The sequence below is a fragment of the Desmodus rotundus genome, chromosome 7 (genome assembly GCF_022682495.2).
Source record: "Desmodus rotundus isolate HL8 chromosome 7, HLdesRot8A.1, whole genome shotgun sequence".
Taxonomy (NCBI): domain Eukaryota; kingdom Metazoa; phylum Chordata; class Mammalia; order Chiroptera; family Phyllostomidae; genus Desmodus; species Desmodus rotundus.
Genome location: NC_071393.1, coordinates 14,396,514 through 14,421,624, shown reverse-complemented (window position 1 = coordinate 14,421,624; position 25,111 = coordinate 14,396,514). Strand labels below are relative to the sequence as shown.

Here is a 25,111-nt window from a genome sequence, read left to right as displayed (position 1 = left end):
AGCAGCTAAATATTCTAACTTGCAGGAGGCAGAATCCTAAACATTTCTCTACCATTTAGACTTTGTTCAGTATCGACATCTGATCATTATTGTATTACCATTTCCTGCAAAATGTGTCTTGAATAGACTTCCAAGATAAAGTTCCTATGGATCCCTCTTTTCAACATCAAGTGAGACAATTGCCACAGCATTCTATCAACAACAGACCATAAGAAATACCACATAATAGTGCAATTTGTTTTTCCAATTGACAGCAAATAAATTCTTTGCCTCGCCCACCCAACACGCCATGCCCCTGCCCACTGCTTTGGAATCCAAACCAACTTTTGATACTTCTTCAGAGTTTTGGCAGATGGTAGGAGGGTCTTGAAAACCATTCTTACCATTTATCTGCAATCTTGTTTCCCATTAAAAATTGGCTGTATGTCCTGGGGGAAATGCAATTCTCTGATTCATTCCTACGAGACTAGTTTAGAGCAAGAAAAACACACAAATATTTAAGGAGAAAATGAGTATACACAGGCTCTTCAGCTTTTATAAGCAGGGTAGTCAGAAGCTCCCCAGGGCCCGATGGATCTCTGAGAAGGGAGCACTGCTTGTAACCAGACCCTGACCCTGCTGAGGTCCGCCAAACGTGAGCTTCTTGAGCTAGGGGCAGAGGCAGATGGAAGGGCAGTGATGACCCCCACCTTCAGATGGGACTGCCTGTATAGTACTATGCAATTAACGGGTCCACAATACTTGCTACTGAGATACTTCCTACGTCCTGACATTTGTGGAAATAGCCATCATTAAGTTCATAGCAAAGGACACTGAAAATAAAGACACTTTTGTATTTCTAGATGGGTACTTCATTTTCCTGCACTTGCATGTTTAGAAGGAGGGGTGTCCGACCTGCAGCCCATGGGCCCCATAGGGCCCAGGATGGCCATGAATGCGGCCCAACACAAAATTATAAATTATCTTAAAACCTTTTTTTTTTTTTTTTTCCTGCTCATTTGTTTTCATTAGTGTTTCGTGTATTTAATGTGTGACTCAAGACAGCTCTTCTTCCAGTGTGGCCTACAGACGCCAAAAGGTTGGGCAGGAACAACTGTAAAGTTACAACAGTAACTTTAAATCATCTTTACAAAGCTTAATAAAAAGGAGTTTTCTTCCATGTGTCCCAATTGAGAGAAACAACTGGTAGCTTAACATAAGGCATTGATCGTGCTACCTGGGCAAGACATTTAGTAACGTTTCCCAACAGTGAATTCTCTGAGAACGGCCTGATTAAAGTGTTGTGCCCTGGAACCAAAGCTATTACAACACATTCAACCCAGGCACAGCTACCACTTGGGTGGGGGTGGAGGGAGCAAAATATATAAAAGGTTAAACCCCCTACAGCTTATATCTAAGCACCAAGAAAATCAAACAAACAAACCCAAGGACTCCATAAAGAGTTATCTGTTTAGGATGTCACATACTACCTCTTTATATCTTTTTTTCTTCTTGTATCTTATTCCTGCATAAGACCAGTCTCCCCACATTCTAGCTGGTAACTTTTGCCTGCAACGTAGTTTTTGAACTTGCTTCTCTACAAGTGGGGAGTTTAGAACTGAATACATTCTTTCATCATTCAGTCTGGCTGCAGCTGTCCCTTCCACAGTCTGTTCTCAGATTCTTCCCCTTCCTTTTCCCCTTTTCTTCTCCCCTCCCTGATAAAAGTGTCCCAGGTCAAAGCACAAAATTGTTAGTGACATGTTTTTATTCCTTTTTGACATAATCATAGGCAGGAAAGAATGATTTTTTGCTGGTTTACTGTTTCATTGTTGAAATATTTCATAATTAGAATACTTCTTAAGTGGGCCTTTAAAAAATGTTAAGGGCACTTACAAAAGGACAAAGACTGTATGATACCTTTTCCCTCACAGCCTTGCCAACCAGATATGTTGTAATTTTTCATTTTCACCATTCTCATAGGTAAACTGTAGTATCACGTGTTTAAATTTGCATCGCTAATTATGAGTGGGATTGACCATCTCTCCCTGTGTTGAAGTACAACACACATACACACACAGTGAATATCCAAGTCTTCCTTCCATTTTTTTGCTGGGCTTTTCATTCCTCAATTAAGGAGCTCTTTACACATTATACATATAAGCCCCTTATCTGTGATATACGTTGCAATTATGTTCTCCCAATTTGTCAGTGTTTTCTGACTATGTTTGTGGTGTTTTGCCAATCTAGCAAGGGTTCTTATCTTGAGGTCCAAGGATGTCAGGGCTCTGCAAACCTTCTGAAATGGTAAGTCTGATTTTCTGAAAGGTATGCAGCTTTCATTCAGATTTCCAAAGGGTCCTGTGACCTAAGAATGATTAGGAGCTATCGCTGCCATGCCTGCTACTGAGCCAAGGGAACACTTCTGTTTGACAGCCCCCAAATTCTTGAAGGCTTCTCTTGATTTTTCTCTTTCATGAGAAGACATGCCCAACAACTTGGTCTCTGCTGGTGTGTTTTCAGGTTGTGTCATTAGTGTGAACTGTTATCCAGGAATACATTCCTAGTTTTCTACACTCCTTCCACACAACACCAGGCTCACCGCGAGAAGGGGACAGGGTCCCCTTTGGCCAGGAACCCCAACACTGGCACATTTCTTGCTTTTCCTCTCACCCCACACCCACCCAACCCTGGTGGCATCTTGAGCTCACCTGAGCACTGTGGGGGTAGGGGACTGTGAGTATGACACTCCAGCTACAGGATAACCAGAACTCAACAGAACACAACCACCACCTCAGTCCGGGAAACACATTTCTGTTCATGTATATTAAGAGCAAATTGGCTTTCCTTGGCTTCCACACCACAAAGTTAATTCTAAGTGACCAGCTAAAACCTGTAGGTCTTCTGTTTCTCCATAAACACTGCTTTTTTTCACTTGTGGAGTTCAACTTATGGAACTAAGTACAAAATCTTAAATTTATATCTATTAAATTTCAGTTTGCTTTACAAAATTCATAGGATTTAACTATGGTGGCGTTGGAAGAGAGAAAGGGATGGTTTTTTAAAAGGAACAGAGGGAAAGTAATTTTCAGTTTTTAGGTTGGATGGTCCGTACAAGTATGTATAGGTGTATTGTATTGTGATCATTACACTTCACAATTTACATATGCATAATTTCATTTTACATTAAATATTACATTAAGAAACTTTCAACTTGTTAGACTCAGCCCACAACACCAAGAAGAAACCTTTATACCCAGAATCTGTTACCCCATTCATTTTACTGTTTTTACGAGTAGATTATCACAGGATAAAATCTGATTATTATATTATTACTTAATGCTTTATCCTAATTATGGTCAATATATGTAGCCTACTACAGCAATCAATTGGCCGGTAACCTGTGCAAAGAAATGGTGTATTTATCAGGTGGGGAAAGAAGCCCAGACCAGGAAGTCCAGAGCATATAAATTATTAGTGGGTTTAGAGCAAAGGTTGGCAAACTACAGCCTGCCAGTGCCGGTTATAATAAACTAAGTTTTATTTATATAGCCGCACTCACCCATTTACATATTGTCTATGCTTGTTTTCACTTTACAGCTCTCCAGTGCCAGAGCTGTAGTTTAGGCAGATACCATGAGTCCTGCAAAGCCTAAAATACGTATTTGCTATATGGCTCTTTACAGAAAAAGTTTGCTAACTCCTGGTCTAAGGCACCATCCAGGGGAGAAAGCACGTTTTCTAGTTCATTCGGCAGGTCTATCTTTTAGGAACTGGGGTCCATCACAGCTCTCCAACCAGTAGTCTCACCTAACTAACCCCTCTTACTCTGAGTTCAAACTCACAAAGAGATGTGATTTCCTTTTTCCTACAAAGTAGTGATTCCACTTTTCACGGTGAGTTAACTAAAGAACTGGGTTTCTGATTGATACTTTAGCCGTTCACGCAGTGGGTTAGCATCAATCAGTCCTTTGGAGACCATCACCTCTGATGTACAAAAAAGTAAAAGTCAAGTTTCTGGACCTGCAAAGCTAAGGGCTTGCTTCAAATACATGACAGTCCTTTTAGGGTATCCATCCTACGAAGCCCTACCTGAATCAACGGCCTCCCTCAAAGACATCTCTGTGACATCCCACTTCACGATGTTATCACTAATCAGTTGCAGAAATACCACCTATCACAAAGAGATTCAACATTTCATATACAGTAGCTATTTCAGAGAAGTGACACTTTTGCATTAAATAAGCACCTCTCTTCAAGTGTCTAATGTGAATCACATGTTTTAAAAGATCATCAAAAAAAGTTAACACCAAAATCAACATTTTGGAAATGTTTCAAGAATAAATCATAGGCTACCTGTCAGCACCTGTACTTCATCATGTGAAAGGCTGCTCTGGAAACTGTCAGTCAAACTCAACTCACGTGAATCAAGATCTCATTTCTTACCTGACTTGAGCTGATCTTTTCTTCAGCGGCTGTGGAATGTTGACATGGGTCTTCCTTTGCTCCCTCACAGGGGTCTCTTACAATTTCCACCTGGTCCCCTTGATCTCTGAAGACCTTTAGCTCCATGCTCTTGGTTTTCTCTTCCCTATCCAAGATCTCAGAAGCCACAGAACCTCCTGCTGTGGAGTCCACCAGCCCACACCGCCCAGGCTCTCCCCCATGATCCAAGGTCTCAAGGGTTTCTTCACAACTTTCCGCAGGAGTCCTCTGCAGCTCCAAGGGTGCTGCCCTACTCTGACTTATAAGAGCGCTTGAGGCTCCAGGTTTTACATCTGGGAACAAACTTGGCTCAGGGTCAACATGAAGCTCTTTGGAGACACTCACGGGGAGTTCAGAGTGTAATTCCTGTGCCACAGCAGACATGGAGGAATCAAGTGGAACTGGCTGAGTCTCTACTCCGGATGACAGCATTAGGGCGGACGTGGATTATGGAGTCAAGTCTTATGTCAGTCGGTTCACCCTGACACAAATCAAAGGAAGGGATAAAAGTTTAAAACTTTTCAGGGCAGAAGAAAGCTGTCTCAGCTCAAACTGGCGAAAATAAGGACAATAAATTCTACCTCGAATGCTGGCATTACTTGGCGCCAAAAAATTGTCCTTAATAGGCTGAATTTGTGGACTTGGGTTGGTAAGCATACAATATACATATGACGTTATAATATTGTATCCCTGAAACCTATATAATTTTATTAACCAACGTCACCCCAATAAATTCAATTAAAAAAGAGATTGAGTTTGTGGAAAAATAAATTCCTTACACTTTTAATAGACATTTGTCTAGGTTCAATTCAAATACTGCCTTATGAACAATTCTCAGTTTAAACCTGGAGAGCCAGCAAATACTGTGGGGAATAAGACACGTCTAAGCATCCAAGAGATAGACCTGAAGTCAATTAGAAGATCGAAACAGCTTTTTACTTGCTTTTAGGGCGTGGACCTTGCTCGTTCTGTTCACTGTTACATCCCTGCCGTCTGGAATAGGTACTCGACACATAGGTGCTCAGTCAATAGTTGCTGAATGAATATATACTAAGGGACTCTGAAGAACTTGATTCACTCACAAGAATCTGAAGAACCTGACAGTCCTTTTAGGGTATCCATCCTATGCAGCCCTACCTGAATCAACAGCCTCCCTCAAAAACATCTCTGTGACATCCCACTCCACGATGTTATCACTAATCAGATGCAGAAATACCACCTGACTATCACAAAGAGATTCAACAATTCATATACAGTAGCTATTTCAGAGAAGTGACACTTTTTCATTAAATAAGCACTTTTCTCTTCAAGTGTCTAATGTGAATCACATTAAGATACTTTCTGAAAGCAGATCTAGAGAAAGTGGAATTCCGTTCCTTCGCTGCTCACCAAACACTTGAGTTGTATCTACGGCACAGGACACTACAAAACCAGCTCTTTAGCAGAATCCCTCCTGACTTTTATTCAGCATCTTAAGACTTCCTAAGTGTCTTCACAGACACCACTCATTCGATTCTCACAATAGATCTGTGAGCTGAGTAGGGCAGCTATCATCTTCCCATTACAGGCTTTAAAATCACACTGGAAGCCCTGGCTGGTGTGGCTCAGTGGACTGAGTGCTGGCCTGTGAAACAAAAGATCACGAGTTCAATTCCCAGTCAGGGAACATGCCTGGGTTGCAGACCAGGTCCCCAGTTAGGGGCGTTCGGGAGACAAGGGATCAGTGTCCGATCAACCTATCTCTCGCACATAGATATTTCTCTCCCTCTTTCTCCCTCCCTTTCCCTCTGTAAAAATAAATAAAATCTTGAAAATCACACCTGAAGAGGTTAAAAATGACCTGCCTAAAATATTACAGTTATCTGAGAGGAAGGAGGGGGATACTCAAGGGACTTCATTTGAAATGGGAATGTTTAATTTCTTGTATTGGGTGATGGAAACACTGCTTATTTGCCGAAATAATAACATTTGTATCAAAGTAGTTCATAATACTATATGATTAAAGTAGTCAAAACACACACACACACACACACACACACACACACACGCTCATGCAGAGCTAGGAAATGATACCCTCGTAACCAGGGTTTCCTGGTCCGTAACTTTTCCATTTTAGTCTACCAATAATGTGCGCAGTTTCCATAAAATCCATTTTGACCTGGCCAAGGTGGAAATTGGTTAAACAAATAAGATACTGCATGCTTTCATTCGTGATGCTTTCCCTAACCCTAAACAAGGAGAGAAAAGATGAGAAATATACAGCAACTCAGAGTTTATAACAAGGATTTATTGGAGGTATGGATGGGCATATATCCCTTTGGCTAAAACGCACATAGGAAAGGGTGTTTCGGAAAGCCAGCCAATTTCTACTCCTACAACTTCCTGACATCCAGCTCTCCCCCCAAATAAACATATTATGTACCAGTAAAATCCAGTGCTGGCTACTGAACTGTCTCACCTTCTCTTCACTGACCACAGCCAGATTTCTGGACGGGAGGGACTTTCCAACACACCATGCGAATCCTCACAACCCAGTTTCCTTGGTCTCTGTCTCTATTCCTGCCTTATCTGGGGGAACCCACAGATGTCACTTACACAGAGGCACACGCTCTGTCTCCAGGTGAAGAAGCATTCACTCTTTGAGTACTCCTGATTTCATCCACTGGGTGTCCTGAGGGTCTTTAAGGAACCCTACTCAAATGTAAAAGGATGGAATGCTACACTACTTACTTAAACACTAGAAATCATAGGAAATCAGGCTGCTGGTCCATAAAGTTTAGGTAACACAGGAAGGCTGATAAATAAACTTCAATCTGTCCTGGCTGGTGTGGCTCAGTGGGCTGGGTGCTGGCCTGCAAACTGAAAGGTTGCTGGTTCAATTCCTGGTCGGGGCACATGCCTGAGTCGCAGGCCAGGGGTCCAGTTGGAGAGGCAACTGAGTGATGTTTCTCTCTCACACTGATGATGTTTCTCTCCCTCTCTTCCCCTCTCTCTAAAAATAAATAAATAAAATCTTAAAAAAAAAAAAAAAAGCAGCTTGAATCCAAAAAAGCAGCAAAGAGTAAGGCGAGAATCAAGTGAGACTCATATAGTGCTCAGAGAAATGCATCCTTTTTGGAGCTATAGCCTTTCCCTTTTCCCTCTAGCTCCGGGATATTTCTGGGGGGCACTTCAGATTTCGGGCCATTTTATGCATGCGCATGTGTATGGGGGCGGGGACTAACAGAGACAACGTGGAATTGCTATTTGATGCCCCTCCCCAAAAGGTAGGAAGTGCTCAATTTTCATTTGGTTCAGTTTCCACTTCGCAACAATAAAATAGTTTTTTGTTGTCACAATACACAGGGTGAGGCAAAAAGTAGATCTGCAATTGTTCACATGGAAGATAATACATTAATAAATAACAACGTAGGAATAAACTGTTTACACACTCACAACTATAAATCTACTTTTGCCCCACCCTGTGTAAAGCCCGGAAGATCCCTGCAGTAAGAGATACTGTGAAAGAGCAGGTTTGCGGGTGGAGATCAGCTCTGTGGGTCTGCCCACCTGCTTATGCTCAAGAGCTCCTCTCTCTGTGTGTCACTGAAGCGTGGTGCTCTCAAAAGTTTGATCCTTGATAAACCTCTGTTTTCAGGCTTTACTTTTCTGACGACCTCACCTTTTCTTACAGGTTCTCTGCTCCGAGGATGACTCAAAACTATACCTCTAGGCACAGGGTAACCACAGGACTCAGCAAGTCCACTCCTAGTTATAGACCCCAAAACACACATCCACACAAAAACTTTCACGAATGTTCACAGTAGCACTACTCATAAAAGCCAACAAGTGGGAAAAACTCCAATGTCCATCAATTGGATGAACTGATAAGATGTGGTCTATCTGTACAATGGACTATTACTCAACTCTAAAAAGAAATAAAGTACTGATTTATGATATAACATGGACGAACCTTGGAAACATTACGGGGAAAAAGAAGCCAGTCACAAAAGGCCACGTATCATGAGCTCCCACTTACATGAAATGCCCAGAGGAGGTATATCTAGACTCAGAAAGTGGATCAGTGGCTGCCGAGTGCTGGGAGCGGTGGGGAAATAGAGAGTGGCTACTAATGGACAGAATTTTGGGGGATCAATAACAATGTCCTAGAATTGACTGTCGTGCCCTGACTGGCATGGCTCGGTGGGTTGTCAAGGCACACGCCTGGGTTGTGGGCCAGGTCCCTGCTTCGGGGTATGCAAGAGGCAACCACTGATGTTTCTCTCCTCCTCTTTCTTCCTCCCTTCCCCTTTCTAAAAATCAATCAATCAATTTTTAAAAAATAAAATTGAGCCCTGGCTGGTGTGGCTCAGTGGATTGAGTGCCAGTCTGCAAACCAAAGGGTCGCTGGTTTGATTCCCAGTCAGGGCACATGCCTGGGTTGTGGGCCAGGTCCCCGGTTAGGAGTGTGTGAGAGTCAAACACACATTGATGTTTCTCCCTCCCTTCCTCTCTCTCTAAAAGTAAATAAATAAAATCTTAAAAAAAAAAAATTGATAGTAATAGCTGCATTTGACTGTGCTAAAACCCACCAAATCGTATAATTTAAGTTCATGAATCATATGGTATACAAACTGTATCTTAATAAACTGATGAAAAACAAGAGAAACCTATCCATTTTTTCAAGTTCCTGACCAGTTTTACTCATAAGGATGGCACCCCCCCCAAACCTAACATGTCTAAGAGTCCAGTCAACCCATCAAATGATTGAGCCTTACTACATGCAAACAGTTACGAGGAACAAGAATGAATAAAATGCCCTCAGTAAACTTCCATGCTTATTTTTGACCCTGTTGCCCCCCTCAGTAATGACATCCCCATTACCCGAGAGCTCACACTTGAATCCCCAAACAACTATGTCTGAATTCCCACTTGCCTTTCAATTAGCACTTGGTAGCCTGTGGACTCAAATCCAGCAGTTTCTCTAACAAATCCCACTCCTTTCCATCCCCATGGTCCTAATTCAAGATTTTTTTCTGAACACAAACTCATGCAGAAATACACATTTGCTAACCGTCTTTATCACAAAGAGGCAGTATCAATAATCATGTAAAAGAGCTCAAAACATTCCTCGGGAAAAACAGTACCTTTACGTTTCCTATGCCTCCACAGACACTGCAAACTCACCTCGGCCAAAACAATTTTAAACGCTTTGGTCACTGAAAGATAACTTCCAATTTACAAAAGCCACAAGCCACAAAGCTATCATATCTCTTAATGGTCTCATTTTATATAGGCGTAATTCCAAGAATTTCAACCTGTAAAACTACTAGACAAATTGGCTGTCAGAGAAAAACAGACACTCCCTCCTCCTTATTCTCCTGGCCCAATCTGGGTCGTCAAGTTTCTCACCGGAATCTGCCATTGAGCCACCAACAACAGCTGAGTGCCTTGGCTGGAACCCTCAGAGACGGAATAATATTTAGATGCGAGCCTGGAGTCACAGCTTAAAGTGATTCTCAGCTCACCAGCTTGCATCACTAAACTCTTCTTTCCATTTTTTTGCCATCTATCAAGATATTGTAATGCCACAAGACTACAGAAAACCCAAAACTTTAGCATGCAAATTCTTTAAAACTAAATCTCTGAATACAACGGAGCAATTAAAAATGGTGTAGAAATACATCTCTACATAGAAACCTGCCTGGGCTACTTTATTAAACTACGTCAATACCAGGGCCCTTTTCGGTGAAATATATACGCACACAGAAAAATGTCTGCAAGAATATACAGGAAATGTGTGAAAGAATAAACAGGAAAACGTCTGAAAGAATATAACCCAACAGTGATGGAACGACGGGTGATGGAATCATGAATGACTTATCTGTATGTTGTATTTTTTTTTTACAATGAGTGTGCAGAATATGTTAAAATTTTTTTAAACATTATTTCCCAAGATCCAAATATGTAGCTATAAAGAATAATTGTAACTGTATTATCACTTTACCAGTATCTTCCCAAATGTCAGCTGTCTCAAGTATAAAAGTTTTTACATTAAATGTTAAATAACTTCAAGTTATTTAAAAGGAAAGAGTAACACATGTTTATAAAATGTAAACAGGGATTTAGGGTTTAATCCTCACTAATGACTTGTAACCCACCTATTGCGTGAGGACACCAGAGATAATTATCTAGGTTGAGGTATAAGCAAAAAGTAACCCAGAGGTTCACGAACAACTCTTGCCAGCTGCTATTGGCTTGTCATCTGTACCATAACACAAACAAGATTTAGATTGTTTAGAGAATGGATTTTTTTGCTAAAGGAAAAAAAAATGACCGATATTTATAGAGAGTGTTCAGTGCAATTCTTCCAATAAAAGACATTCTTCTGAACTGAGAACAATCATCTCCAGATCTTTGTGTTTCAAATGCAGAAGCCGTGCTGGGAGCAGCCCGGGTGCAGGTTTCCCTGTGGGGAGACCAGGGTCCCTACCAGCCACGCACTTAGTCGCATGGCCTGCAATGTGTGGCTTAAGTATTTTAGGCTAGTTTTTCATGTGTAAAATTAACAAAGTAAACAGAATAATCTCACAGGTCCTGCTACTCAAAAAGGTCCCTCTAAGTAAAACTTCTATTTCACTGTTTCAGCAAAGCACACCTATAGACACCAACAATGGTGGTACAGAGCTCAGACTAACCTCCGTTAAAAATACTCAAGGGCAAACGGAGGTAATTTAAGAACACTTTACATACAAAAACGATAGAAAGCTTTTAACTTGTCTTCAGGCCACTTGGCAGGGTTAATTCCTATTCCACCAAATAACATAAGCCAGAGGGGTAAAAAACCACCAATGGAAGATAACACTGCATCTCTCAGGTCGTTAGAATACATTTCATAAAACTAAAAACCTGCCGAAGTGACAATTTTTACTTAGTTGTTCAAACATTCCTCAAAACAAAAGTCCTGTGGGGAAAGTTTGTAGCACTAAGGAAAAAAATAAGGGGGAAAAGCAAACAAAGAAAAGAGCAGAACAGAAAACCATGTGACCCCATAATCCTGAGTCTGAAGGTCTCCCCTCCCTTTAATTCCAGGGCAAAGGGGCTGCTCTTAACGAAAACAAGAACAGTTAATAACACCGGGCCCTGACAATACTCACAATAGTATTGTGAGCACTGTCAGGCCCTCAGAATCTCACAACACCCCTTTCACCTTGAGAAAGGGGCTTTCTTTCCCAGAGATCCCGATACTATAGCCAATCACCCCATGAGGGAATTCAGAGGAAGGGGCCTCCTCGTGAGGGACAGAGAAAGAAGAATCTTTTTAACAGGATCTCTGGACAAACTGCAAGTGGGGCAGGGAAGCCCATATACTTACTAAACAGGGCCCAGCTGTTCAACACGGAGTGTGCAGGAAATCTCAAAAGCATCAAACACTGTTTCCCTTTTCCTCCCTTTATTAGCATGCAGAAAAAGGATCCCTGTCTCCACACAGGGAATGAAGGAGGGAAAATGCTCCTGATTTCTACTGACAGCCTCTCTGCATAAAAGATTGTAATTTCTTTTCCAAAGGAAGAGAAAAGGAACCATCTGTGCCGCTCTAAATATACAGCAGAACAAGAGTCCTCCTCTCAAAGGTATTTTTCTTGGGAGGAGCAAGAGAAACAAGTTGGAATCTTCCTCTCTGAAGGAGGGGGCTCTTGGATAGAAGGAAGCTTTTTCGTCGCTAGAGCAAGTAGAGGGAGTGGGAGAGGACATCTCTAAACAGGGAGGAAGTGATAGCTTCCTTGAACAAAGAAAAGGCTGGCTTCCCTACCTCTTGGAGTACAGACTTGTTTCCAAAAACAAAGTATTTTTTTCCTGATTATTCTAATTGAGGCCCTCTTTGTTAATTGGGGGAGGATGGCAGGATCTAAGAGGATTAGAAGTGCCTCTTTCTCCACCCCAGGGGTAAAGCCTCCTTTCTCGTGAGAAAGGTTGGCTTGAATACTTGCGCTGGGGGTTGGGGCTTGGGGGGATGGGGTGGGGGTGGTGAGAAAAGACATGCATGGAAAAATCTGTTTCTCTGTGGACGATATTAGTTTCCTTTTCAAAAACAAATTAAGTAACAGCAATAGCAACAATCGACCAAAGGGTTATGACTATGTACAAAGCACTTACACAAATTCTCCTTTACCTCTTATGACAATTCCATGAAAAGAGTACCCAAATGAGAGATGGGCTGAGTGAGAAAGGTTAAGCAATTAATTAGTTAAGGTCACAAAGATGGGAAGTGGGAGACACAGGCTAACAACAATCACACTGCAGACGCCAACCGTGCCAAGGAGCGGAGCTCACTGCACACCAGGAGACGTGGGGGGAGAGAAGCTGGGCTCGCTCCGCGTACACGATTGGGGGAGGGGAGAAAGGCTGACTTCTAACGCCGTCAAGTAAATTCAGGGTCTTCCTTCCTAGATCTCGGGGTGAAGGTAAAAATAAAGGAGAAAAAGTAAGTCTGTCTTTTACAGGGAAGGGAGACCCCCTCCGTCACTTTTAGGCAAGTTGAGTCTCGTTCTTCACTTGGGGGGCAGGCGCTGACCAAATCGGGGCGGGGCAGGGGGAAGGTGTTGTTTGAGGTTATCTTTTAAACCCTCCTTAAAATAAGTTCAAAATCGCCCTCTCGCACCCCAGGAGCGGGTCTTGCTCTGCTGATAAACGCACTGAAGCCGAGGAACAGCGTACGTCCCCGACAAGGGGCGTCGCTCTCCACGAAGGAAGTTGGGGGTCTCCTGCCGGATCGAGGCTGAAGAGGAGTATCTCGCCCCCGTCGGAGCCATGACTTGGTGAAGCAGTTTCCCCCTCGCGACGCGGGGCCTGGTCTCCTCCCTCTCCCCGGGTCGTTCCGCCGGCCGCAGCACAGCCTCGGTTCCCTTCGGCACCCCGAGAGTGGGGGGGCCGGGGTCCCCCGCAACCTGCACCTCCCGGCGGACGGTCCTCTTAGGGTGCAGTGGGGCGGGGCGGCTGCACCCTAAGCCTTCCCGACCCCGGCCTCTTACCCTGAGGCCTGCTCCGCGGCCCGCGCTCGGCCCCGCCAGCCCGGTTTCTGCAGCCGCAGCCCAGCAGCCGCGAAGTCTACCTGAGCCTACCAAGCCAAGAGAGCCCAGCGGCGCTCCGGCCGCCGCCACCTCTACGTCTCTATGGTCCTCACCCCTCCTCCCCGCACTTCCTTATCCGGGGCCTGAGACAGCCATGCGGGCTCGCCCAAGTTCCGCCCCCGCACGGTGCGCGCGCACCATTCTGGGCTGCTCTTCCAGCGTCGGGCCGTCCGCCCTTCTCCAGCTCGGTTCGCTTCTCTTCTGCCCCGCCTCTGCGGCCCGTACTCTTAAAGCGGAACACACCTTTTTACCTTTTTACCCCCACAGGGCCCTGTGATTGTCTCTATTACCAATACCCTGGACCAGTCCACCGTCTCTGTGGCCTGGACACTGCAACTGTCGCGGCCTGCGGCCTTCCACTGTGGCAGCCCAAAGAGATCTTTACAACTGAAATCTGTTTTAGGGGCCCCCTTCCCTTGTTCTTGTCACATTGACCACTAAATCTAAATGCCACCTCTCTGCCTCCAGTCCTATAAGGCAAGGCGTCTTGTTTTAATTTATTTGTAGCTGTAACACCAAGTGAAGTTGCCCTGTTTCATCTCTTTATTCTTCATCGTCTGTCCCTTTCCACCCTTGTATATTTTGTTCATCATTCTTTGCTCAGCACCTAGCGGTGTCCTGAGTAAGTAGACGCACAACAGACGTTTGAAGAAAGGTTTGGGAGACTTTAAATCTCCCCTTAAAAAAAAATCTTATTTATTTTTAGAGAGGGGAAGGGAGAAAGAGGAGAGAAGCATCAGTGTGTGGTTGCCTCTCCTGCACTCCCCCACTGGGGACCAGTCCCACAACCCAGGGATGTGCCCTGACTGGGAATCCAACCGGAGACCCATTGGTTAATAGACCTGCGCTCAATCCACTGAGCCACACCAGCCAGGGGAAACCGTCCCTTTTCAAATCAAGATATCTCTGAGCCCATCAACATGTGGGCCATTTAATACGAGATAATGCTTTCTCCAGCTTCAGTTAGGGCTGGAGATACACAAACCCAAATGCCAACCCTATTGTTTACAGTCTGTGGGTCCATATATCGTCTATACAGATGTACAGATATTGGGATGAGTTAATTAGAAATTCACTTTAAAACATTTCTGTTTGCAGAATCTGCTTCCTTAGGTATTTCTTCAGGCAACGGTTTGTCTACTGAAGGTGATTTGAGAAACCATTACTCTGGTTTGCCTTTCTGCCTCACAGCACCAATATTGATCTTGTTTTATTTGAAAATGTGATTATTTTGTACAGCATATGTTTTTGTATTAATTTAGATTTGAAAAGGTTGCATTCAATAAATATTTGTCTTGTTCACTGAGTTTTTGGGAGTTCTAGCCTCCCCTTACCTTGACCAGCTTTAGATAAGTTTTAAAAATCTCAAAACTTGTTCGAGGTGTTTCACAAGTTTTTGCCAAATTAAAAAGTGGGATATTTTCATTTCTAAGATACTATATCAATTATGGGCATCTCTGAGAAGAAATCTAATTCTCCTGACACGCAGGGAGAGAGAACCCCATTAGCTGCCTCTGGGATGGAAGGACTTCCCATCAGCCACGGCTGCTAAGAACGGAAAAGAGCCTGGGGGATCTGGGTGTGTCCCTGAATTGGCAACATAAAAAGTTTTACATGTAACATTTTGTCCCTGAAAAACTTTGCAACTGTTGCAGTCCACTTGCTTATGTTTCCCTTAAGAATAAAAAATTACAATGATTTAATATTTAACTTGTGAGTCCTGAAGTAAAAGCGTGGATGCTTAAGAAAGCTCTTACTTGTCTTGCCACTCCCAAGTCTTCTTGTGGTATACAACGGGTTGATCTTTCAACATTCAGAATTTTTCTGAAAACCATAGGTCAATCAGATGGAGCTGGCAACGTGTCAGAAGCCTTTGGCCAGTGTCAGGCACAGCCCACAGGTTTTCTCCTCAAGGAGAGAAAATTGTCCCTTCCAGGAGGATCTTAGGCTGAGCCCTCGGGTGTGAGACGAGGATGCTGGTTAAAAGTTCAGCCTTCGGAGCCAAGTCAAGCGCCATCGTTGCTTCCTTCCGAGGAGTTTCGTGTCCCCAGTCTGTTTCCCCGTGTGTGAAACACGATAGTATTTGCCACCTAATAGGGATGTGATGATTACATAAGGATGTCTGTGAACGCTATGGCAGCTATTATTTCATAACCACACAGGCACAACCATCATTTGGGGGTTGAACTTGCAAAGACCTCCAAAATGGATACTTCCCAGGAGTCGCACGTGCTCAGCCCTTTGGATTTTACAAAAGTTCTCCCAGAAACTATCTTGTGCCTCTCAGTAGCCCAGTGAGGCCAGACGAGGGTCTATAAGTTTCTCTTTATAGATCCAGGGACTGTCCCGACTTTGCCCTGTTGGGGGAGTCATCGAGTTGGAAACGATGATCTCTGGTTGATCTGTTTACGAACTTCTAGACAGTAAAAGATTTCCTCTCTAGAGCTCACGGTCTTCTGACAAGCAAGCGGGAAATGCAGGGGGCAACAGGAGCTGGGGGCCGCACGCGACGCCCCGCCCCCCCGGCGCAAGCCCCGGATGAGGAAGCGGCGCGGACACAGAGAGGAGGCGGAGGCCCGGCCAGAGAGGCCCGGGGCAGGTGGGCGGGAAGGGGGCGGAGCCCAGGGGCGGAGCCACCGGAGCGGCGCGGGTTCTCAGGTGAGCGCTCCTTGGCTGGGGCGGGCGGGTTGGCCCCTAGAGCTCGGTCACGAAAGCTGCACGGGCTGTAGGGGCGTAGGTAGGGCGTCCCAAGGAAACGCAGGGGACCTGGCGAGGATCCGATCCTCGTTGCCCCGGCCTGAAGCGGGAAGGGGCTCCGGAGCTGCGGGTGAGTGGAGCTGCCAGCCGGGGCCCGGGTTTGGGGAACAAGAGGGAGGGGGGCCGAGGCTCCAGTTCGAGTCCTGGCCCCACCCCTCCAACCCGCTGTGTGACCTTAGACAAGACTCTTCACCTCTCTGAACCTCAAGGGACTCAGCTGTGAAATGAGTGTCTGTGGGGGAGGAATTGCTGACAGTTTATGTAGATGGAGATTTGGGGAATGAACCCTTGCCTTCCTCCCATTTATACTCTATTTGCCCAAGACATTGACGGCAAAACGTGAACTGTGGGAATGTCTCTCAGTCTCTGAATGACTTTGGCCAAGTCCCTTGTTCTGGCCCACACTTTTCCCATCTACAGAATAAGTGTGCTTACCTCTTAAGATCTCTTTTTTATTTGAGTGTTATTGATGTAAACAGAAGCAAGGTAATGAGTGCCCCATTTACTACAAGTTTTCCCTTTGGGAGTGTGATAGAGAGAACGTCTTCTTGGAGGTTGGACTAGAGCCTGGCTCGAATTCTCCTTGGTTCCCAGATTCTCTGGTTCTATTTTTTTCTCCATCCCTCCTTGTACTTGGAGGAGTGATTTCCTGCAAGGGTTGGTGCCACCTTCCAGCTAAGCAGTATTTTCAGTAGCTTAATATCAAAGAGCAATTGCAAGGAAAAGTCTGACAGGCCTTTTGTTTGTGTTTCAATGGCAGGGAGTCAAGATGACTTCTCTCCTCCAAGCTTGGAACAGCTGAAGGAAGAAACAGTACAAGATGAGAACAACAAAGGTCTACAAACTGGTCATCCACAAGAAGGGCTTTGGGGGCAGTGGTCAGTATTGACTGGTCTTTGGGAGTTGTGTGAGTTGGCTGAGGTCCTGGTGTGTCCGGTGCCTTGAAAATCTCACACTGGCCCGTGTGACAATGGAGGCTAGACAGGCAACTTGTCTAAGTGAAGCAGCAAGTAGCAAACAACAGTGGGAGGGCGGTAGGTCCGGGGAGCGCAGGCCTTTTCTAAGAGCATTTGCACCTCTGGCTTTTAAAGAACATTGTGGATTTTGTCAGTTTGCTACCCTTTATTTGTATTTTTTTAATTACATGTTTACTGTATATGTTCCATAACATTTCAGTCTGCACTGGTTTGGCAGAAAAGTGAAACGTATATTCAATGAGAGAGAAATAGTCGATATGCATGAGACAGGTATGATCAAAACATGAAACTGTGGGTGGCTGTGAGGCACAGGGAGAAGGGGCAGAAGCGCACACAGAGTGTTGTCCTGCACTAAACCAGGATCGAGTATCAGCTCTGCCTCTAACATTCCCTGTGACTCCAGCAAGCCCTTAGTGCACCTTATCGAAAAATCCGTGTGCTTTTAGTATAGTTTCTCTGTTTCTCTTATCACCTTGAGTCTATAAATCTACAGAACAGGATGACAATAATAAGATTTTTTTTTTGTTTTGTAAATAAGTAATTTTTCCTCCTGTCCTAATAACCTTATTTGCTTCAGCAATTGGAATTAACAACCCAATGAGCCTTTTTAAAATCGTATTTTCGTATGCATTTGCTCCAAAGGCGAGCACTGCCAAAAAGGAAAAGCAATAGTTTCTATGTCCTAAGGTGTTGTGGGGATCAAGTTAGATGATGTGTGTATACAGCAGAGCACCAGGCTCGTCAGTGCAGCTCAATAACTGCAGCCACTATACTTACCAGGATAAGGATATACCAGGCATTGCTACATTTAAAGCAATTTTTGCTAACACGCACGATCTGCTGTTAACATTGTATTTGGTATGCAGTTGATGCTGCCTAAACATTGGTGAAGTAGAATTGGCTAGCCAACAGAAACAACTTTCGGTAGAGGGAAGGATATAAGGATACAGTATATTCAGAGCGGGGCCAAAGGAGGTTTACAGTGTGAGTATGTGAAACACAGTTTATCCTTGTATTATTATTTAACAATTATTGTATCATTTTCCATATGAACAATTGTAAACTTAATTTTGCCCCATCCTATATAGTAATATATACAATGTATATGAGTCTGCTTTTTCTTGTCCACAAGATAAAGGTAGCTAGTGCTGTACCCAGTTTCCCGCAAGACTATAAATATACATCCAATGAATAGTAGGTGCATACCTGTGCCAAGCATAAAGGTTGTGAATATGACAAGTTCCTTGTCCCTAAGGGGCATTCAGCTCGATGAGACAGACGTGCAAAAAGGAAATGATAAAGCAGAAGGGAATTCATGCTCAGAGAGCTCGCTTCAGACTGCAGAACTTGGGGGAAGGCTTCACAGGGGATCTGACATAAAACTGTCAGTGGAAACAATATACCAAATAAAATTTGGGATTAACCCAGTGCTTTGCTTTCCCAGGCTGAATTTTTATGGGGTCTGATTATATTGGAAATCTAGATATACTTCTCATGATTTTAGGATAATTAAAGGCCATGTCTTTCCACAAAAATCAAACAAGAAAAAAAAGATCATTCCATCTTTATGGTTCTGAGTGTGTTGTATTTGAAAGAGTTCTCCCCCACCCCCAATGAGGGGCAGGGGTAATCAAAACAAAACAAAACACTGAAACATGAAATTATGTTCTTCCTTTATCTAAGGATCTCCTTGGATCCTAATGTAAACTGGTATCTGAAGGCTTTCCCTGTTCAGGTGCTGTCCTCCAAAGCCCAGGGCGTTTTATTTGGCTTGATTTTTGTGACTCAGGAGAGGTGGTGGGCTTTAGGCAGAAGGAGCTCTGCCCTAGTCAGTCCTCAGTCCTGGCTGTGCTGTTAGTAGCTGTCTGCCTACTCTCCGTGATTTCCTCATTTCTGGTAGGTCCAAAGATTTATTGTGAGGGTCACGTTAAGACAATATTTTTGAATAATTTTGGATAAGTACAAGGGAGTGTCCTGTCATACAAAACCTGGTGGGGTTGTGAGCACCCAATGTGAGAAAATGCACCACAACCTGTCACGCTAATGAGTGTGTTTTCTGCTTGGGGTTGCTGAATTGTCTTTCAGATGATGAGCTGGTCGTGAACCCCAAAGTGTTTCCTCACATCAAGCATGGAGACATCGTGGAGATTGCCCACCCCAATGATGAATACAGGTGAGTGTCTGGCTAGGATCAAGGGTGCTGACCGACTGGCTGTTTCCAGATGATATTTTGTTTAAGGAGCTTGAAGGGTGAGACATCTCTTTGCCTTTGGATAAAAGTAATCCTGCCCTCTAGGATTTGGTAAACCAATCATCTTTTAAAAAGTGGTATATTCTTTCTGTTTTTCAAGCTGAGATGACAACTCTGAAAAATTCTGTAGCATTTTTCCATTTCCTTGAGCACAGGTGCAGGGTTTCTTTGTTTCTAAGGGAACTGTTCTCCCATTGTTGTGCTTGTTACAAGTTACAATATGTCCAGAGTGGTCTGTTTGCCTTTTGGGGTTGGGGGGGTGGGATAAAAAGAGATACTTAGTTACTGCTTACAGCATCCTATCTTTTTGTTGCTTTTTTTCCCCCCCAGCCCTCTACTTTTGCAGGTCAAGTCACTTAAGGAAGATTTACAGAAAGGTAAGAATTCCATTTCTTTTCTCTTAAGATTTTTTATACTTTACTGTCCCAGAAACTGCAAGAAACCTCTCTTTGCAATCTCAGGGAATGAGGACACTGTACTTCTCTCCTTATCGAATTGTGTTCCCTCTTAAAAAATTATCTGTGCCCTGGCTGATGTAACTGAGTGGCTTGAGCGCTGGCCTGCGAACTGAAGGGTCACCGGTTCAATTCCCAGTCAGGACACATGACTGGGTTGTGGGCCAGGTCCCTGGTTTGGGGCGTGTGAGAGGCAACCTATGGGTGTATCTGATGTTTCTCTCCTCCTCTTTCTCCCTTCCTTCCTCTATCTAAAAATAAAGAAATAAATGAAATCTTAAAGAAAAAGAAAAAGGTCTGCTATCAAAACTGTCAATCACTCTCACTCTGGCACTGAAGAAACTGTCTTAGGAGGAAAATTGATCTGAAGACATAAAGCTTTATTTACAATTAACTCCAAAACACTTGTTGGCAAAGCATGCTTTCTTAAATATTATGTTTTCGCACGAAACATTTGCTAAGTGCCTGCTCTGGGGGAGGCAGGGAAAGAAACATATTCATGGTTACCTACAACATGTACGAGGCACTGTCCTGGGAGCTTTTTGTAATCTCTCTTTATCTTCCCACCAATTCTTTTTTTTTTTCTTGAGATCTCTTGATTTATTCAGATTATCTCATGTACGATGATGTAACTGTGACCCAAAATGTGCAAAGTTAAAGGCTTCACCTGCAGCTGGGAGGAGAGGGCAGGCATGGTACATCTGGGGATGGCAGAGAGTCAGGAGAATGGCCCGCCCTCTCCCAGGGCTGTGTGTCGGGGGAGTGTCTTGAGGAGCACAGCCCAGATAGATACTGTACGGCCAGGGGAAGGGAGCAGAGACCTCCCTCTGGCCTCTGTCAGGACCCCAGAAGTGCCTCCTAGCTAAGGGGCAACAGCTCAGAAAGGGGCCAGAGGCAGGTACCAGGAGAGCACTGTTTCTGGGGTGGGGTTTTGGGAAAGAGGGGCCTACAGAAGAAGCCAGGAGGGGCCTCCTGCTCCAGTGGTAGGAGCCAGACCTGAGGCCGGCACAGGGCCTGAGAGGCCAGGCTGGTGGGCTCAGGGGGACTGAAGAAGGTTTCCACCCACTCCTGAGTGGGTGAGGAAACAGTCTCAGCAGATGAATTGGCGCGCCTGAAGTCAGTCGGTAGAGGGGCCAGAACCTGAACCCTGCTTATTCATTCTGGACGCAGACCCTTCCTTCTTCCCTCTCAGGACTGTACAATGACGATCAAAGGGCCAAAATGTTCATTGTTAGCAGATAAGGTAATGCCTCAAATAAAAAAAATAAAAGAAAAAAAAAACCCTTCTAATTTACTTTAAAGGATCTTGATTTCACCTACTTTTTTATATTTCAACTTGATGGGAAAACAGTCTGTAAAACCCAAATCCTGAGAGTTAAGATTTCGGTAAAACCCACACCCTAGACACGTCCTTCTTACCCTCACCCCTTCCCCTGCCACCTGTGTGTTCCTTATTTACTGGACTCCTTGTGAAGCTTGTTTCTTTTTGACCTACCGTCATTACTTCATTCCAAATAAGAAAGGGTCTCTTCCTCTTCTGAGTTTTCACAGCAAGTTGAACTTTTTTTCTTTGAACTTAAAAAAAAAAAGATTTTACTTATTTATTTTTAGAGAGAGGGGAAGGGAGAGAGACAAAAAGGGAGAGAAACATCAATGTGTGGTTGCCTCTTGTGCACCCCTCACTGGGGACTTGGCCTGCAACCCAGGCATGTGCCCTGACTGGGAATCGAACTGGCAACCCTTTGCTTCGCAGTCTGGCGCTCAAACCACTGAGCCATTCGTTTGAACCAAACCACCCAAACCACCAGTCAGAACTGTCTCTCTATTTTTTTATTGCTTGTGCTCAGGTCTTATTTTACTTGCTTGTGTCACCTGAAAAGCAGAGAATTCTAAATTTTAAGCTCCTGGAAGGCAGAAAATGTGCTTTGTCCTTGGCCAAGGGTCAGTTGTGTTACTTGTTGAATGTCTCAGTATTTCCAGAATGTATTATTAGATTTCTTCTCTGTTTCAGAAACTATCAGTGTGGACCAGACCGTGACCCAAGTGTTTCGTCTGAGACCTTATCAAGATGTCTATGTGAATGTAGTGGACCCGAAGGTGTGTCTTTGTTCTGCACTTGAGTTTCTTTTGCATGTGATTAGAACCCTTCCTCAAGATGAGGCCTCTAAGGAAATAATGAATTACTTAGGTAGAGCGTGACACTATTAAATATGCGGTCATTTGTAGGTCAATTAGATTATAGGTAGTATGTAAGTTGCATTTTAAATGCTTCCCCCCTTTTTTTGCCCTTCTTTCTGTAAGGATGCACTCTTTTTTTTTTTTAACTTTATGTATGTATATATTTTTTTGCTCCCTTTTTAAAGACTTTTGTTTATATGTGTGTATGTGAAGCTAATTGTGAAATTTACTATCGAAACACTAAAATTTCTTCATGTATTCTCACACTTCTAGAAATGATCCTGTAATTGGTAACAATCATTGCATAAAAGATGTTATTGACATTATCTAGGGAAATAAAGCACGTAGTTCAACATCACGTTTGTGTGCCAGAATCAAGACTAAAACTCAGAATTAGTTTTCTCATACTCTTTGAACTTAACCATGATACAGCTGCTGTGGCATCTTTTAGAGACTCACCATCTGTTCTCAAGAGCCTTTTTTGGCGGGATAAAATCTGTCAGGGTTCTGCTATTGAATGGTCTTCCAGTTTCTTTCTTTCTTTTTTTTTTGCCAAACGGTTTCTCCATGTGAGTGGACACTATTTTATAACTATGGGGTGTGGCAGAGTATGGCAGAGAGATACATTTGATTATCTCTTTTAGGATGTGACCCTTGATCTAGTGGAATTAACTTTTAAGGATCAATACATTGGCCGTGGGGATATGTGGCGACTAAAGAAAAGTTTGGTAAGATATGATTTTTTAAAAGTCCATGACGTTTTTTATTATGTTAATAATCCGTGTTCTCATCGAGATGCAAAGATGGAGTAAGAGAGAAGAGTGTGGGATCACTTCAGACCGCAGCATCCCAGGCAATTATTACAAACACTTCATTTATCTTCTTCCATTCTCTTCTCATGGGTTTTTAAATTTGGTTCTGTTTTGCTTATTGTCAGAGATTGTTACTCTGCATTTTTTAGTTTGAATGGGAAATTATAATATTGTTTTACATTTGAATGAGACTCTAGTTTTCAAATTTTCACTTGATTCCATTTGCACCTCACATCTCTTTGTGGACGGGCGTTTGTTACCCCTAATGCATAGGTGTGGGAACTGAGATTGGGAAGTAGTGATTGGCTAAGATTAGAAAGCCGGTAAGGAGTTGACACTGAGCTAAAATCCAGATCTCGCTGTTTCCAGGTTAGACTGCTTTTGCTGTACCCTCCCCCCATTTTCCTTATTTTATTTTTAATTAACATTTTCCACTTAAAATGATGACTTCATCAAAATTGTGAGCCGGTGCTAAAATTCTCCTTTTTGGACTTTTTGAGTATTATGCAGTGATAAATCATAAGTAGAATTTCCATACAGTGTTTATTTTCAGAAAAAAAATCTTTGCTCATTTTTTTTAATATTTATTGATTTGAGAGAGAGAGAGAGAGAGAGAAAGTAAAACATCAATTTGTTGTTCCACTTAGTTATGTATTCATTGGTTGATTCTTGTATGTGCCCTGACAAGGGGTCGAACCCACAACCTTGGTGTATCAGGACAAACCTCTAACCATCTGAGCTACCTGGCTGGGGCCAAATCTTTGCTCATTTTTAATGGTTGAAGGAGCGTTCTATTTTCTGAAATGAGAGCTTGCCTGAGAAATAAATGTTCCGTATTTAAATGAGTACGTAAATGTAGGTAATGATGCCAACATATGTGAGGATAAGTATATTGGTAGAGCTGGCCACTTATCCACCTGGTCTTTACTATTGTCTATACTTGCCAGACTCTTGAGAACCTACTGTTACACTTGCCCCAGCAGGTTTTGTAAAGGGATGAATCTGTTACTCCCGTGCTCATTGAACTTTGGGTGGTTAGGAGAGATGAGAAAGCCAGGACTTTCTTTATGACCTTTTATGGCCTTGATGTGTTATTGACTCTGTCTCCCTTCCCTTAGGTCAGCACCTGCGCCTATATCACTCAGAAGGTGGAATTTGCTGGCATCAGGTAGATATTACATGACTCTTGAGTTCTCTGCTGGTCAGTGGGAGTAGGATCGAATGCAGTAATGGGGCAACAGACAGCATTTGAGGTATTTGGATGTCCCTCTAGTAAAATACACAATAGCTTAAAACATTAGATTATTGTATTTAAATCAAAATCCTCCCAAAATGCTCTAGAGTACCGGAGGTTGTGAAGCTACCTGGTATTCTTTAACAAAGGAAGTCTAGACTAATAATTTTAGAACTGGAAAAAGCCTTAGGTGAACATATTTAAACAGTTTTTAAAAAAAGATTTGATTTATTTATTTTTAGAGAGAGGGGGAGGGAGGGAGAAAGAAAGGGAGAGAAACATCTATCGGTTGCCTCTTGCCCGCCCCCAACCGGGGACCTGGCCCACAACCCAGGTGTGTGTCCTGACTGGGAATTGAACTGGCAACCTTCTGGTTTGCCAGTAGGACAAATGCCCGACCCAGTGAGCCACACCAGTCAGGGCAAACCCTTTTAAAATTTGATGAAAGCTATAATACTCTGCCCGGAAAATCTTGCATCATTTCAAAGGTTTTATGGATTCCCTGAAGCTCTGTTTTAGATCCACATGTTTTCTATGGACTTTTGGATTAAGAGCTCCGTTGTATGCATTCAATATGCTCTGAGACTTCTTGATTCTGTATAATCTGTTCACGGCACTATCTCCGGAAACCTGAACCTGGCCAGGTCGTTAGGGTATAAATAACAGAGTAGAGTGAGCCACCCTGCAGTCACCATTGTTTCTCTGTGGTGTATGTAAGAGTTGTAATAACTTTGTGTTTCTCCTTTCAGGGCACAGGCTGGTGAGCTGTGGGTCAAGAATGAGAAGGTCATGTGTGGCTATATCAGTGAAGATACCAGGGTAAGACTGAGAAAATGCTTTTTTGATTTTTGCTTCCTTATATTCTTATGCCTA

General features: G+C 43.4%; 2 protein-coding genes across 6 annotated transcripts in view; one reads left to right on the top strand and one right to left on the bottom strand.

Moving 5' to 3' along the window:
* The window catches only part of PRR14L (proline rich 14 like), a 43,447-nt gene extending 29,764 nt beyond the window's left edge, over nt 1-13,683 (bottom strand). For 3 of the 4 annotated variants that reach the window (XM_024566600.3, XM_045200564.2, XM_045200565.3), the window contains exons 1-2: nt 13,476-13,683; nt 4,426-4,945 (exon numbers count right to left, since the gene is read on the bottom strand). In XM_024566600.3, the coding sequence (XP_024422368.2) occupies nt 4,426-4,896 (471 nt within the window). In that variant the 5' untranslated portion in view covers nt 4,897-4,945; nt 13,476-13,683. The remainder of the gene's footprint in view (nt 1-4,425; nt 4,946-13,475) is intronic. The other variant, XM_045200563.2, reaches the window with a different exon arrangement.
* Nucleotides 13,684-16,253: 2,570 nt separating this feature from the next.
* Nucleotides 16,254-25,111, top strand: part of DEPDC5 (DEP domain containing 5, GATOR1 subcomplex subunit) — an 89,485-nt gene continuing 80,627 nt past the window's right edge. For both annotated transcript variants that reach the window (XM_024567037.3, XM_053928649.1), the window contains exons 1-8: nt 16,254-16,401; nt 17,092-17,209; nt 19,394-19,481; nt 19,890-19,936; nt 22,026-22,111; nt 22,837-22,920; nt 24,123-24,172; nt 24,988-25,057. In XM_024567037.3, the coding sequence (XP_024422805.1) occupies nt 17,152-17,209; nt 19,394-19,481; nt 19,890-19,936; nt 22,026-22,111; nt 22,837-22,920; nt 24,123-24,172; nt 24,988-25,057 (483 nt within the window). In that variant the 5' untranslated portion in view covers nt 16,254-16,401; nt 17,092-17,151. The remainder of the gene's footprint in view (nt 16,402-17,091; nt 17,210-19,393; nt 19,482-19,889; nt 19,937-22,025; nt 22,112-22,836; nt 22,921-24,122; nt 24,173-24,987; nt 25,058-25,111) is intronic.